Genomic DNA, 13144 nt, shown 5'->3' with positions numbered 1-13144 from the left:
GGGAAATAACAGATGAAGTTCCAGCTTCAAAGGACTACCTTAATTATGTGTGTTCTTTGTCTGCAGCTTACAGCTCCAGCAGTAAGGCTTCGTCTACTAAGGGTTAGTGGAGGGGATATTAGCCCTGAGGAGAGAGGGAGTCTCTTCTGAGCACCATGGCAAACTCTGTAAAGTGTCTCATTCTGAACCCATAGATTTGCTTGAGGTGAGAGCCAGAATTGAGACAAAGAAGTTGGCCCATTTGGAAATTCAAAAGCCTGCAAAATTATAAAAATCAAAATATGCATGGTGGCACTAAAGGTTTTTATTTTGTTTTGTACAGTTGAGTTCACATTCTCCCAGTGTCTAAGAATGGCTAGGAAGACAATCCCAGGCACTTAAACTTTCATGGGCACCTGGAATCAGGTGAAGTTAGCTCACATTGCTCATCTTTTGGGGGACTGAGCAAAACAGTTGTTAAGAATAAACGTTATTAACAAAAACCAATTTTATTTTTACAGTCAAAAGTAACAAAGGCTCACAGTTCATCACTCTCTAGTTATCTTATTGTATATGATCTCTGCTTCTGAGATGACTAACAGTGGGCATGTCTGCATACTGTGTGCCTCAGATTATATTGTACTGCCCTGCCTGGCTTGTGGACAGTCATATCTCACCCCTCTAAATCAACAATCATAGGAGTATACACTAGGGAGGCCAAGGAATCTCTCAAGGCAGGGTTGGTCTCACTATATGTGGCAGAGTACAAATGTGTTTCTGGGTAGGATTGCAGCATCTTTTCTGCCTGGGATGTGGATGAGGTCTGTCTATACTGCTGTTCCAGCCCTTTCCTGTTGAAGCCTGCCTTACACTGTTCCTTACAAATGAGTTAAGCATAGTTTTTAAACATGAAACAGGGTGTGTAGATATGTGTGTGTGTGTGTGTGTGTGTGAGAGAGAGAGAGAGAGAGAGAGAGAGAGAGAGAGAGAGAGCACTCTTATTTTTCCTTCCCACTGTTATTAGAATTTGTGGAGCTTCATTAGGATTTTCAAACATTTTATTGATTTTCTTTTAAAAAGATTGATTTCATGTGTTATGTTTTGCATACATCTGTTGTATGTGCACCATGGAGGTCAGAAGAGGGTTCCTGGATCCCTATCTGGAGATGGGAAAGTTTTAAGCCCTCATGTGGTACTGAGAATATAACTCCAGGTCCCCTGCAATGCAGCACATGGTGCTAACCACTGAGACATCTGTCCAACTCTCAAGTTTTCAAGCCTGTTCAATGGCCTTCTGTACCTGATGGAGTGAGGATTTGAAGTGAGAGCCAGCTTTGAGACAAAGAAGTTGGCCCATTTTGGAAATCCAAAAGCCTAAAAAACGATGAAAAAATCAAATTATACATGGTGGCACTAAAGGTTTTTATTTTGTTCTGGTACAATCAAGTTCACATTCTCCCAGTGTTTAATTAAGAACGGCTTGTTCTTTGGTATTCCCTTGCCCCCTGGACTCCTTAAACTCCATATTGAATGTAGTACATTCTTGAAATGAGTTTCTTCCTTTCTCTGTGTGCTTTGAGTAAGCTTAACATGCAATACCCTTAGCTATAGGCGGCCCTTCTAAAAAAACAGGTCAGCAGGTAAGTATCTGAAGTTTGGAGAGATTCAAATAGGGCAGCCTGTGTGGGAGTCACAGTGCAGCTGTGTGTCTCTGTGTATTGCTCTTTCTTGCTGTCTTGTGGTTCAGATAACGAAAGGAATAGACAAAGAAGACAGGGATGTTAGAGGTCATGAGGGAGGCTAGGTTCACATGGAGGTCAGAGGTCAATCTCAAGTGTCAGTGGCCAACTTTCTTGCTTGAGGCAGGGTCTCCTGTCACGGACCACTGCATATGCCCACCCATCTGGCATGTGAGCTTCTGGGGACTCTCCTGTCTCTGCCTTTCATCTTGCCATATGTGTACGAGGATTGTGGATGCTACCTCTGGCTTTCCATGGAGTCTGGGGATCTGAACTCTGGTCCTTGTATTCATATAGCAAATACTGCAGACTCTGAGTCATATCCCCAGCCCTGGAGTCTAATTCACTTGATGCAGCCACATAGAAGTTCTTTGTTCTGTTTAATTAATGAAATGGTAAGGTTCCCTTCACACTGAGGAGGCTCATAGCTCTTTTCTGCACACCACCACCACGTACATTCTTCCTACCCTTTGAGCTAACTAAGAGGTTTTGTAAGAAGACTTAATTTATTTTATGTGTATGGGTGTTTTCCCTGCATGCACAAATATGTCCACCACATGCATCCCTAATGTAAATGACCCCTTGGCACTGGAGTTACAGACAGTTTAGAGCTGTGATGTGGGTACTGGGAATTGAACATGGCTCCTCTAGAGGAGCAGCCAGTGCTCTTTAAGTACTGAGCCATCTCTCAAGTCCCAGTTTTGATTAAATATAATATGGGTCAAACATAGGGACTGTGAGCCAGGCACATGCCTTTATTCTCAGCCCTTGAGAGGCAAAGGCAGACAGATTTCTGTGAGTACTAGGCTAGTCTCATCTGCATATTGAGTTCCAGGACAGCCAGGGTTATGTAGAGAGACCTGTCTCAAAAACAGCAAACAAACAGACAAACAAACAAACAGAAAACCCACACATACACTGCACATCCTGAACATATAGTTTCCTATTTCTTACATTGAAGGATCACAAATATGCTTTAATTGTTGGCAAACAGCTCCAAGGACAACTGTTTGAGTCATATGAATCCCTCTTCAGTTTGTCAGTTTGGGAGTGTGTCAGTTATGAACGCTAGCTGCCTTGTGCTAGGTGTAAGTGACTAATTTAAATCGGTAAAGACTCCATTACCAAATGCAAAGTGCCTTGTGTTTGTGTGGATGTCTTATACATGTGGCATCTTCTTAGGCTTAAAAGGGCTCTGCTGCCATCCGTCATTCAGATAGATTCCTATGTAAGAGACTGACGATGGAAAGGGGGCGGGGGGTGCCTGAGTACAGAGTGCCAAACCCAGGGAAAGTTTAAGATTCTCAGAGTATGGAGTATGGAACATTTCTGAGAACTCTGCTACTTCCTGTGGCTTCACTGTAGACAGAACAAGGAGGGAGGTCAAATGTCAAATGAGTTATGTGCAGCTTTAGGGGCAGCAGCAGCCTTTTGAACAGTGTTTCAACCTTGGTCTCAATCTTGTCAATGTTATTACCAACAAGACGGTAAAACCCTGCCTTACAGATAATAATTTAAAAGGACATGCTGCCCTTTTTTCTTTTTTTTTAATCAGTTTGATATTGCTTCATTTGACTGTTGAGAATCATAGCTCTCCTCAGCTGAGGATTCTTAGAAATGACCTGACTATGCTTGTTTTGTGTTCTTTTTTTGTTTGTTTTGTATGGGCATGTAGGTAGGTTCTGGTGGGTGTATGCATGTATGGTGTTTGTGTGTGTGTGTGTGTGTGTGTGTGTGTGTGTGTGTGAAGTTGGGAGGGGAGAGTTTCCCTGTGTGTTTGCATACAGAATCAAAAGACCAGCACGGAGTGTCTTCTTCAAGTGCTTCTCTACATCAGTCTCAATATCCATATTGAGACAGGGTCTTTCACTGGGACCAGGAGCTTGCTGTTTCAGCCAGACTGGCTGGCCATTGAAACCCTAAGATCCTCACTTCTCTCCTTCCTTGCACTGGGATTACTGGCTTGTATAGCTGAGCCCAGCCTTTTACACGAGTGCTGAGCTTGCATGGAAGGAATTCTACCCACGGTGTGCCATGTCCCTGGACCCTTTTTTTGTACTGTAAGACAGGATCTCTCCCAGGTTGCCCTTGAACTTGCAACTCTCCTCTGCCTCCTGCTTCTGCTTTTCCAATGCTGGGATGGTAGGTGTGGAGCACAGTGCCCAGCTGAGATTTATAAGCTATAACCATGGGAAAGGAAGAACAACAAAAGTAACACTTCAGTCTTTCTTTAGAATGTATTTATTTTGTATGTGCACATGTGTGTGGGCATGCATGCAATGGCTTAAATATGCAAGTGAGGAAAACTTGTGAGAATCAGTTCTCTCCGTGTGAGTCCTGGGGTGTCATTTAGGTCACTAGGATTGGTAGCAGGCACCTTTACTCACTGGGTCATCTCACTACTGCTACAATCTTACTAAAATTGTATCCTGCTATTCTAGTTAAAAACAGTCACTCAGAACTGGTGACACATCTTGATTTGGGTCTGGGAAAGGACATGGGTAACCAGGTTTGGGTGACATCAGATGCAATGCTAGAGCTTGCTCTTTAGAAAACCATCACTTCTGTTCACAAGGTCAGATCTCAAACCTCACTGGAATGGTGTGGATGACCCATCTTGGGCTTGTCAGTGAAGGGTGAGTGCATGTGGCGGCTCTCTCCCTGTGCTTACTAACCTTGTCTGTACGTGTTTCTCATCCAGCCTGGCCAAACTGAAGCCGGAGAAGAGATGAACAGCATACCAGACTCAAACTGTCTTGAGCAGCACAAATTGCACAATTGTTTTTAAAAACCTGGTGGCTGGGCTATGACTCAGTCTAGAGTGCCTGCCTTGTGTGCACAAAGCTGTGGGCTCAATCACCAGCACCCTATAGACCAGGTGTGGTGACACACGCCTGTAATCCCAGCATTTGGGATGTGGAGGCAGGAGGATCAGAAGTTCAAGGCCATCCTCCACTACATAGTGAGTTCGAGGCCAGCCTGGGATACATGAAACATGTCTCAAAGAAAGGTTTTTAAAAATCCAAACAATAAATTTACTTTTAATGAATTCTTAGTGGCTGTTGATGAGTTTTGTTTATGCCATCAGTTTGGATGACTTAGGGATTTCTAATACAGTCGATTTGGAACTTTCCATATTGATTTCACGCTTCGGGGTTTGAATTGTTTCAGAAGACAGGGATACGGGTTTTCTTTTCCCCCTCTCTCAGGTTTTTTTGTTTTGTTTTGTGCTTCTTATTTATTAAATTTTTTTCTTACTGGATGAGCATAGCCATGAGCAGATAACAATTCGATGTTTGAATCACTGCGTCCAAGATGAAATGCAGCAGTAAAGATTCCAGTTTTGTCTCCCACATACCTTGGCAACAAGAGAGAACCTCAGACTGGGTTAGGGATCAGGACTGAATTGAGGAATGTGAAGGACAGTCATCGCCCCACCTGGGATGAAACGCAAGATGCAAAGATCAGAAACCAAATGGTTGGGTCTGAAGGGACCTCTGGGCAAGTGTCAGTCCCTCAGTGGGTTTCAGGTTCCAGACTGAAAAAGCAGTCAAGAAGAGTTTCTGAGGTGCTCCTAGAGCTTCGATGCGGACCCACCTGTCCATAGGATTGCAGAGAATAGGGGGTGGAGAAGGGCATACTCAGAGGAGTGTGTCTTAGTCAGGGTTTGTATTCCTGCACAAGTAGGGGAGGAAAGGGTTTATTCAGCTTATACTTCCACACTGCTGCTCATCACCAAAGGAAGTCAGGGTAGGAACTCACACAGGGCAGGAACTTGGAGGCAGGAGCTGATGCAGAGGCTATGGAGGAATGCTGCTTACTGGCTTGCTTCCCGTGACTTGCTCAGCTTGCCTTCTTATAGAACCCAGGACCACCAGCCCAGGAATGGCACCACCCACAATGAGTAGCCCCCCACCCCCTCTTTGATCACCATTTGAGAAAATGCCTTACATCTGGATCTCATGGAGGCCTTTCCTCCAGGGAGGCTCCTTTCTCTGTGATAACTCCAGCTTGTGTCAAGTTGACACACAAAACCAGCCAGTACAGAGTGTTTGTAGGAAGAGACGCATGGCCCAGTGTTCTGTGTCCATGTGGTGAAGCACAACTGTCCTCTGCTTAGGGGGAAGCTGGCTGCCCTGTAAGAAGCTGTAACTCTCCATCTCTCCATCATTCATGCTCCTGGAAGTCTCAGATACACTTGCTTCTGTCTACTGAGATGTTAGAGCTGTATGTCCTGATAAGACATGGGCATGAAGATGGAAATCCTTCAGAAAAATCTTACCTGGAGTCAGTCTGGATGGGAAAGGCCCTGATTCCTCAATGCTTCTATGGGGATGTACCTCCCCCAACTCACCCTGGAAGACCCTCACCTGACCTTAAAGAGGCAGCTAGTGCAGGTCTTTTGCATTTGAAAAACTAGTAATGCCTGGAGTTTTAGGGCACAGGTCTAATTGCCAGGTATATTAAAGGGGCCAGTTTCACACTGATGAAATTAGATGGTGGCTTGTGTATTCTTCTTGAGATTTAAGGACTAAATTTTAATTAAGTTAAAACACTAACATACAGAGCTAGGGTGTGGCTAAGTTGATAGATTGTCTACCCGGTATGCACAAGACCCTGGGTGTGATCCATAGCACTTCATACACTGTGTATGGTGGTGTGTGTTTGTAATTCCAGGATTCAGGAGTTATGGGCAGGAAGAGCAGGTCAACCTTGCCTACGTAGTAGTGAGCTCAAAACTAGCCCGAGATACATGAGAGCCTGTCTCAAACAGATAAAATAAAAACAAAACAGAAAATGCATTTACAGAACTGCCCCTGTAAACAAAACACAGTGACACATTAACATGGAAAGAAAGAACGAGAATAGAAACAGTTTTCATTCTTGTTGTTTTTATTGCTCATTTGTTTTTATTGTCCCTGTGACAGAGAATAACCTTCTTTCATAATTGCCCAAACCTGATAGGTTTTCTCAAACTAAGTTCTGAATCTGTAAATCCCAAGGGCAATGTAGTATGTATGTGCTGCTTTTAATTCAAACCAGAGTAGGGTTTTCTCTTTCGTAACCCTGGAAACTCAGTATCAGATTGACCTGTTAGCAATGGTGACTGATCTGTATTTTCCAAGTGTCCTTCTCATTAGAACATTGAAATGGAGTCCTCTAACACCCATGGGGCAGATGGCTCCACAGCTGCCTGCATGTAGAGGTGAGGTGATCCGGAGCTGGCAGCCGCTGTCCTATGTAGACCTACAGTGTGGGGTGAATATAAATGTCCATGTGAGGAGGATGACACCTGCTTTGTCCTCTCTATAAAGCAAACCAGTTTTTAAAAGGATTTTTTTTTTGACAGTTCCGAGCTGCTAAGTCAATTTCTATCCTAGACTCTGTAGAAAATGGAATCTTTTCCCTGCAATTGACGTGAAAATTGAAGGCTAGTGACTATTCACTTTCTAATAATGCAGGGTAAATAAATGCTATCGCACCGCTGAAAGATGTACTGGAGACGGGCTCTGCAGCTTCCCCATCAGTGTGGCGCTTTTATCTGTGCCATTGGAGGCTCTGTATCTTTTACATTTAATGTGATAGATCAAGCAGACCTTATTCCAAAATGTGTTTTTATCTATCAAGCCACAGATTAATATATAAAGTAATTGTTTAGTCTTCTCGAGGGACTTTTAAGGAAGTGTCTGGAAGCCCCGATGTCCTACATAACTGGGTAGCTTATGGCTTTCTTCTGGTGTATGTTTAATAATTGCTTATTGAGAAACAGAAGGTTGAGTTTCCCCTCGTAGTTGAACAGCTGTGAGACCTGCTCTTGGCCTTCACACTTGAGTTTTCTGGTGTTGTGGGGTCCTGCACATGCTTTCAGTGGTGTGGAGGGTTTTGGAGTCACTCAGGCCCTTGATGGCCTCCTCCAGGCCCTGGCACTGTTTCCTTCTTCACCCTGCATCTTCCCTGGCTGATTACTCACACTGTCCTGCAGCCTACGACCATCCTCCACCATGGAGAAGAATCCCTCAGTTCTACCTCCCCTCCAACTCCTTCTTTTTCCTTCTCTTCACAGCAAACTCTTTGCTGTCTCCATTTTCATACACGCCCCTGCCAGTCTTATGTAGATCAGGCTAGACTCTTAACTTCCTTCCTGTGTAGTCAACAAGAGTGACCTTGAATATCTGATCTTCCTGCAGCACCTCCTGAGTGCTGGGATGACGGGTGTGTACCACTACACCCCATTTATGTGTGCTGGGAGCGGAGCCAGAGCCTTGTGCATATCAGGCATCCTTCTGAATGAACCATATTTTGAACCATTCCCCTTTTCCCTTGAACCCTTCACTAAGTCTCCCTCTGATCCTGCTCTGTAAAGCTCTCCAGCAGTCTCCATTCTGATGCTCTCACTTTTCCAAGCCTATGCTGGGCCCATGGGCTTGCTGTCTGCTCTGCTCGCTTTACTGCCTAATCCTGTGCCTTCTAGTCCTCTAGTGCTGGGGTTCTGCAGGACCTGTCCTCTCTCCCCTTCTCTTACATTTTTAGTTGCGAGCCTCGCCTTTAAGGGCTGAGCCATCTCTCCAGCCCCTTTCTTCCCTTCTCTATTCTGTTTTCTTCCTCATTTTCAGTAGCATAGAGAGTAGATGTTATCTGGAACAGAGCCTTCAGGTCTCAGGCTAAGGAGAGGACTCCCAAGTTTATACCTCTAATTGAGGTACCTGCTTTGAGCTCTGGATGGGCAGTACTCTCTTTGACATTTATGCTTGGGTATGGGCTTGTGGCTGCAAGACTCTGGTCTCTGTTTGCCCCCAGAACTGTATATCTGCCTCTTCCCTTTGCATGGCTCTCTTCTTCTCTTGATTAGCTCCAAAGCGTTGGGTCAACTCTTAATAGCAGTCCTTATATCAAACAGTAGGCTTGTGAATATGTAGAACCTTGTTCCAGCCCCAGTCTATTACCCCTAGGATTCACATCTTGTGTGGGTCCCACTGTGGCCACAGAAGGCAGCTTGTCAATGACTAGAGTCAAAAATGGAGGCTGCAAGAAGGTATCTATGGGGCAACTTTTGGAGTTGTCTGGGGAGTGAAAGTAGAAGGCCTGAGTAGTTTTGATCTTTTGGCCCATGCCTGCAGCATGTACCCTTGCTGGTTTGAACAATGCCCATTTCAGATGGAAGCTAGAAACTGTAGTAAGTCCATCAGCAAACTCCATGGCTTTCCATATCACCCTGTTCCCCACCCCCCACCCCCAGAGCATCACCTGATCTGTGATGCTGATCTTTCCTCTTCTGCATCCCTGAAGGTCATCTATTACTGGCCTCTTCCTCTCTGACATCACCTAGCACCAGAACCTCTTCTATCTTTCTAACCCTCTACCTGAATATCCTTCCCACCTACACACACACACACACACACACACACACACACACACACACACACACACACAGATGGCTTCACTGTTAAATCTGTGGTATTTTTGCTTTACAGGGTGGTGGATCTAAAACTGCAAACAGCACTCAGCTACATTGACACTTCCTGCCACACTTCTTGTTACAGTGTCTCTTTTCTCCTTTCCACTGGCTGTTGTCTATGAGTAACTGCTTCCTTGGGTTAAAGTTGACAGTGGCAGAGAATGTTAGATTCTTCACCTGCTGTAGCCTTGGCAGACTGGTACACAGCACCCAGGAATTCTAACAGAAGTTAACTGAGCATAACTCCTTCCTCGATTTCCAGCTCTGTGCCTACGGTTTCTTCTACAGCCTTTGGGGCAGCTCTACCCAGTTCTCTGGGACTGTTCAGAGTGCCTGGCCATAATATCTCCTCAGAGCAGCCATCAAACATTGGCCCAGAAGCCAGTATAAACATACCCCTGGTTCCTGGATCATTAACTGTAAGTGGAGCTTTACACCCTAAGCCATAAAGGGTAGCCTTCTAAGCAGGACATTACAGAGCCAGGTGCTGGCAGAATTCAGTCACTAGCATCAGAATCACACTAAGCAAGATGGCACTCCCTACTGCATTCCTGAGCTGATCTGTATCACCAGGCACTCCTTAACCTCAGGATGGTGGCCTTGGGAGCACCTTCCTTTGGCTGGCTTTCCAGAATTCCCTTTTTCATGTATCTTGTTCTCTGGCCAGTGTTCCTAGCTACTTCCTAGAAACCTACACCCTTGTCCTTCCTCATACGGGTCAACTTCTTTTAAACCTAGACAGTGGCAGCAAGTATTGAGCAATCCAGACCTGTGTAGTAAGCAGTAGACAGGTAAGCGAGACATTCTTGTCTGAAGGAACCATGCATTTGTGGCAACGCCAGTGCTGCCTTTGGAAGAGGATCCCATTGTTCACATCTGCCTTGCACATGTGTGTCCTGGCACTAAGCAGACATCGTACAGGGTATTTCCACTTTATGTAGCGTGTTGCATGTCTATTACATGTTATGATAGATGTGTTCTTCTGTGTCCAGCCTTGCACAGAAGGTATCCTTAAGCCATGTGCATTCCCACATGTTGGGCTATTCATAGCTCCCCAGGTCTTAGGCTGTATGCTCCAGTGGTGATTGATTGAAGCATGATGTAATGCTACTGTTGCCACATGAGGGTGATGCTAAGATTCAAAGCATCAGATTCAGAAAATGGGGTAGGATCCTTCCCTCAAGGAAACCAAGCACCCTCAAAGGGTGTGAGCAGCCACTGAGGCATATGTCAGCATCAGGTATTTTTCTCCCTGGATGGCAATTCACACATGCAGGCACACATGTGCCTCGACAACAGGGGGTGCTCTGGAGCTGTTACAGTCTCCTGCAGGGCAACCTGTACTGCACATGCTGCCGCTGTGTGAACTCAGCTGGGACCTAACCCACTCCTGCAGCTCAGAATCTTCAGGCACTCCTAAATGAGGTGTGGTTTGACAGGGAGATGACAGCCACACCTCTTTACCCTCTCTTTCCATAATATTTATAATACTTATATTGTAATTAACTGCTCCCCACCCCCAGGCTCTCTTTCTCTCCTCATGTAACTATTTTCTGTCTTTGCAAAAGAAAACTAAGGGGATCCAGGGGTGTGACTCTGTGGGCCCACACTGTATCGATTGAGCATACATGTAGACCTATTACTGGGAGTGGAGGGCGGGGGGGGGGGGGGATGAAGGCAGAAGGATAGGAAGGTCAAAGTCACCCTACACTACAGGAACCCCCCTTATCTCAGGAAGAGAAAGATGACATCATATTCTTGGTTTCCATAGTAACAGATGGGCTGGGCTGAGTGGACTGTGAACACCTGTCCTCCTGTCATTTCTTCTACTCATTGCTCGTTTCTGTTTGGTGACAGCACTGCTCCTGGGCCCTGTTTCTGGCTTTGTAGGGCACATGCAGGCCATGACTTCTTTACAGGAAGAGCTTTCCTTGGGCAGCCTGCTGCAGCTGGCATTTAGCAGCCATTGCGTGCTGAAACTGGTGTACATCTGCTGAGAACATTATTTTCCCTAACCCATTTAATCCTCGCCATAATCCTAGAAGGTGCTATTTTTAGCTGCATTTTATGGGTAGAGAGACTAACAACACCGGGGCTCAATAAGTGACTTAACTTGCCAAATCACTCCGTGAAGTGGGGGTGGTGCACACTGAAATCCAGCATTCTACCTTGGGGCCAAATCCTGGAGCCAGGTGCCAAGCTGGCCAGCCATTTTGTCTCTTTTGGGGACCATGCTGCCTGACCTGTGCATGGGCCACAGCTGCGGTGAAATCCACCCCAATGCTATTGTGTGTGCTGCCAAAGCAAGCGTTCCCATTCTAGCTCTGAGCTACAGGAGTTTGTGCCCTTTGGTCCTGACCAGTTTCGTTTCTGCCTGATTTCCGCACTGTTTTCTCTCTATGCCTCCGAGCTCTTTTGTTATCCCCAAGTTATTCTTTTCTTTCCTCCCCCACCCAGCCCCTTTTTTGGGATAGAACCCAAGGCTTCCTGCTCGCTAGGCAAGCACTCTGCTGTTTGCTTACACTTCCCCAGCCCATCCTCCAAAACTGAGCATAAGGCTCTTGTTACTGAATCAAACGAACCTCCTCTCCTAAGTGACTGTCCTTCATGTGATGACAGAATCCCTTCACCAACACTGATGGTAAGCACAGCCTGCTCATTCTCTTCCTACTGTTCAGGACAGTCCCACAGAGCTCTGGTGCCAGTCACAATGCTACCAGCCATTTACCCCATTCCTTACGTGCACTTTTCTTGCACCTCAGACCGCTCTCCACCTCTTCTGTTCTTCGCTCTCGAAACAAGTATACAGTCATCCTTGCCTGCTGCTCAGAACCTGTCTGCACTCCTTCCCCCAGGGATAATTCTACCTTGGCTGTCTCTGTCTGCCCACCTGATGCTGACTGTGCAGAAGAGCATGTTGCTCCTCTCAGGCTCCGCCCATGACAAGATGCTGTGCTCAGCATGTCTCCTGCTGTGGTTCTCTCTGGAATCTTCAAGCCTCACCTTTAGGGTCCAGGGCTGTGGCTCAGTGCTGGAGCATTTTTTTCTACCATGTATGAGGTCTTGGTTCTGTGTCTAGCCACTGTCTGTTTATTCGGCAACTCTTAGCCATTCCCTATCCTCATAACTGGTGGAAACCACATCTTAAGGTGAACTTTTAAACCTCAAGAATTTCCCTTTTTTTTTTTTTTTAAATTCCGAAGGGGGGCGGGGAGTATTTTTATGCTTAGTTCTGGAATAGCCCTGCGTCTGGCAGGCACATTCTCCACCACTGGACTACATGCTCCAAAGCCTTTTTCCTGTTTTGCAATTACAGATGATGTCATCTTTCTCTTTCGAAGGGTTGATTCTGGCATAGTTACTTATAAGAAAACAGTCATGGGTGCGAGTGGACTGAAATTGTCCTCTTTTTGTTGTTGTTTGTTAGTCTAAGGCAGGGCTTCTATAGCCCAGCTGTCTTGAAACTTACTATGTAACCACTATGTAACCTAGGACTTTGACCTTCAGAGCCTGCTGCTTCCATCTCGGAGTACTAAGAGACAGGCATGTCCCAACCAACACACCAGGTTCTCTTCAGGGCTGACGATCAGCCCCTGGGCTTGGCCCTGCTAGGAAAGCCCCTCCCAGCAGAGACACATCCCCACCTGTTCACCTGTGAAGCGTTCCCTGGGCATCACAGCAGCTCCTGGACATTGATTGGAGTGTGGTGGCAAAGTAGAAGTTGTCATGTCTGCAATCCTGCCACTGAGCCGCCCTGGCTGTAATGAAGGAAGGTTGATCACTCTGGCCAGGCTTGGTTTGGCATGCCCTCCCCAGGGGGTGTGGACTTGCAAATGAGCAGCCAAACCACTGAGCAGCTGCCTGTCAGCACTTACAGTTAAAAATTAACTTTGACTGCTTCTCTGGGCAGTCCCTGCTGAAGCTTACCCACAGTGAAGGAAGTTGGTATGACCCAACTGGGCACTGTCCC

The 13144-nt window shown here is 46.0% G+C and overlaps 1 protein-coding gene and 1 long non-coding RNA gene across 10 annotated transcripts in view; one reads left to right on the top strand and one right to left on the bottom strand.

Annotated features, from left to right (window-relative positions):
- Pard3 (par-3 family cell polarity regulator) overlaps window positions 1–13144 on the top strand; it is a 544654-nt gene that overhangs the window by 364732 nt on the left and 166778 nt on the right. For 3 of the 9 annotated variants that reach the window (XM_021170609.3, XM_021170610.3, XM_021170613.3), the window contains exon 21: window positions 4420–4767. The exons of the other annotated variants lie outside the window; for them this stretch is intronic. In XM_021170609.3, the coding sequence (XP_021026268.1) occupies window positions 4420–4450 (31 nt within the window). In that variant the 3' untranslated portion in view covers window positions 4451–4767. Of the gene's footprint in view, window positions 1–4419; window positions 4768–13144 lie in introns of those variants that run through there. 9 annotated transcript variants of the gene reach the window in all.
- LOC110300436 (uncharacterized) lies at window positions 6594–13036 on the bottom strand. Its single transcript, XR_002378569.3, has 2 exons — window positions 12827–13036; window positions 6594–6965 (listed from the first exon to the last, which is right to left on the bottom strand). It is a non-coding gene; the product is annotated as an uncharacterized LOC110300436 (long non-coding RNA).

The sequence above is a fragment of the Mus caroli genome, unplaced genomic scaffold (assembly GCF_978045245.1).
Source record: "Mus caroli unplaced genomic scaffold, Mus_caroli_1 scaffold_10, whole genome shotgun sequence".
In the NCBI taxonomy this organism is placed as follows: Eukaryota; Metazoa; Chordata; class Mammalia; order Rodentia; family Muridae; genus Mus; species Mus caroli.
This window is presented reverse-complemented; position numbering and strand designations above follow the sequence as displayed.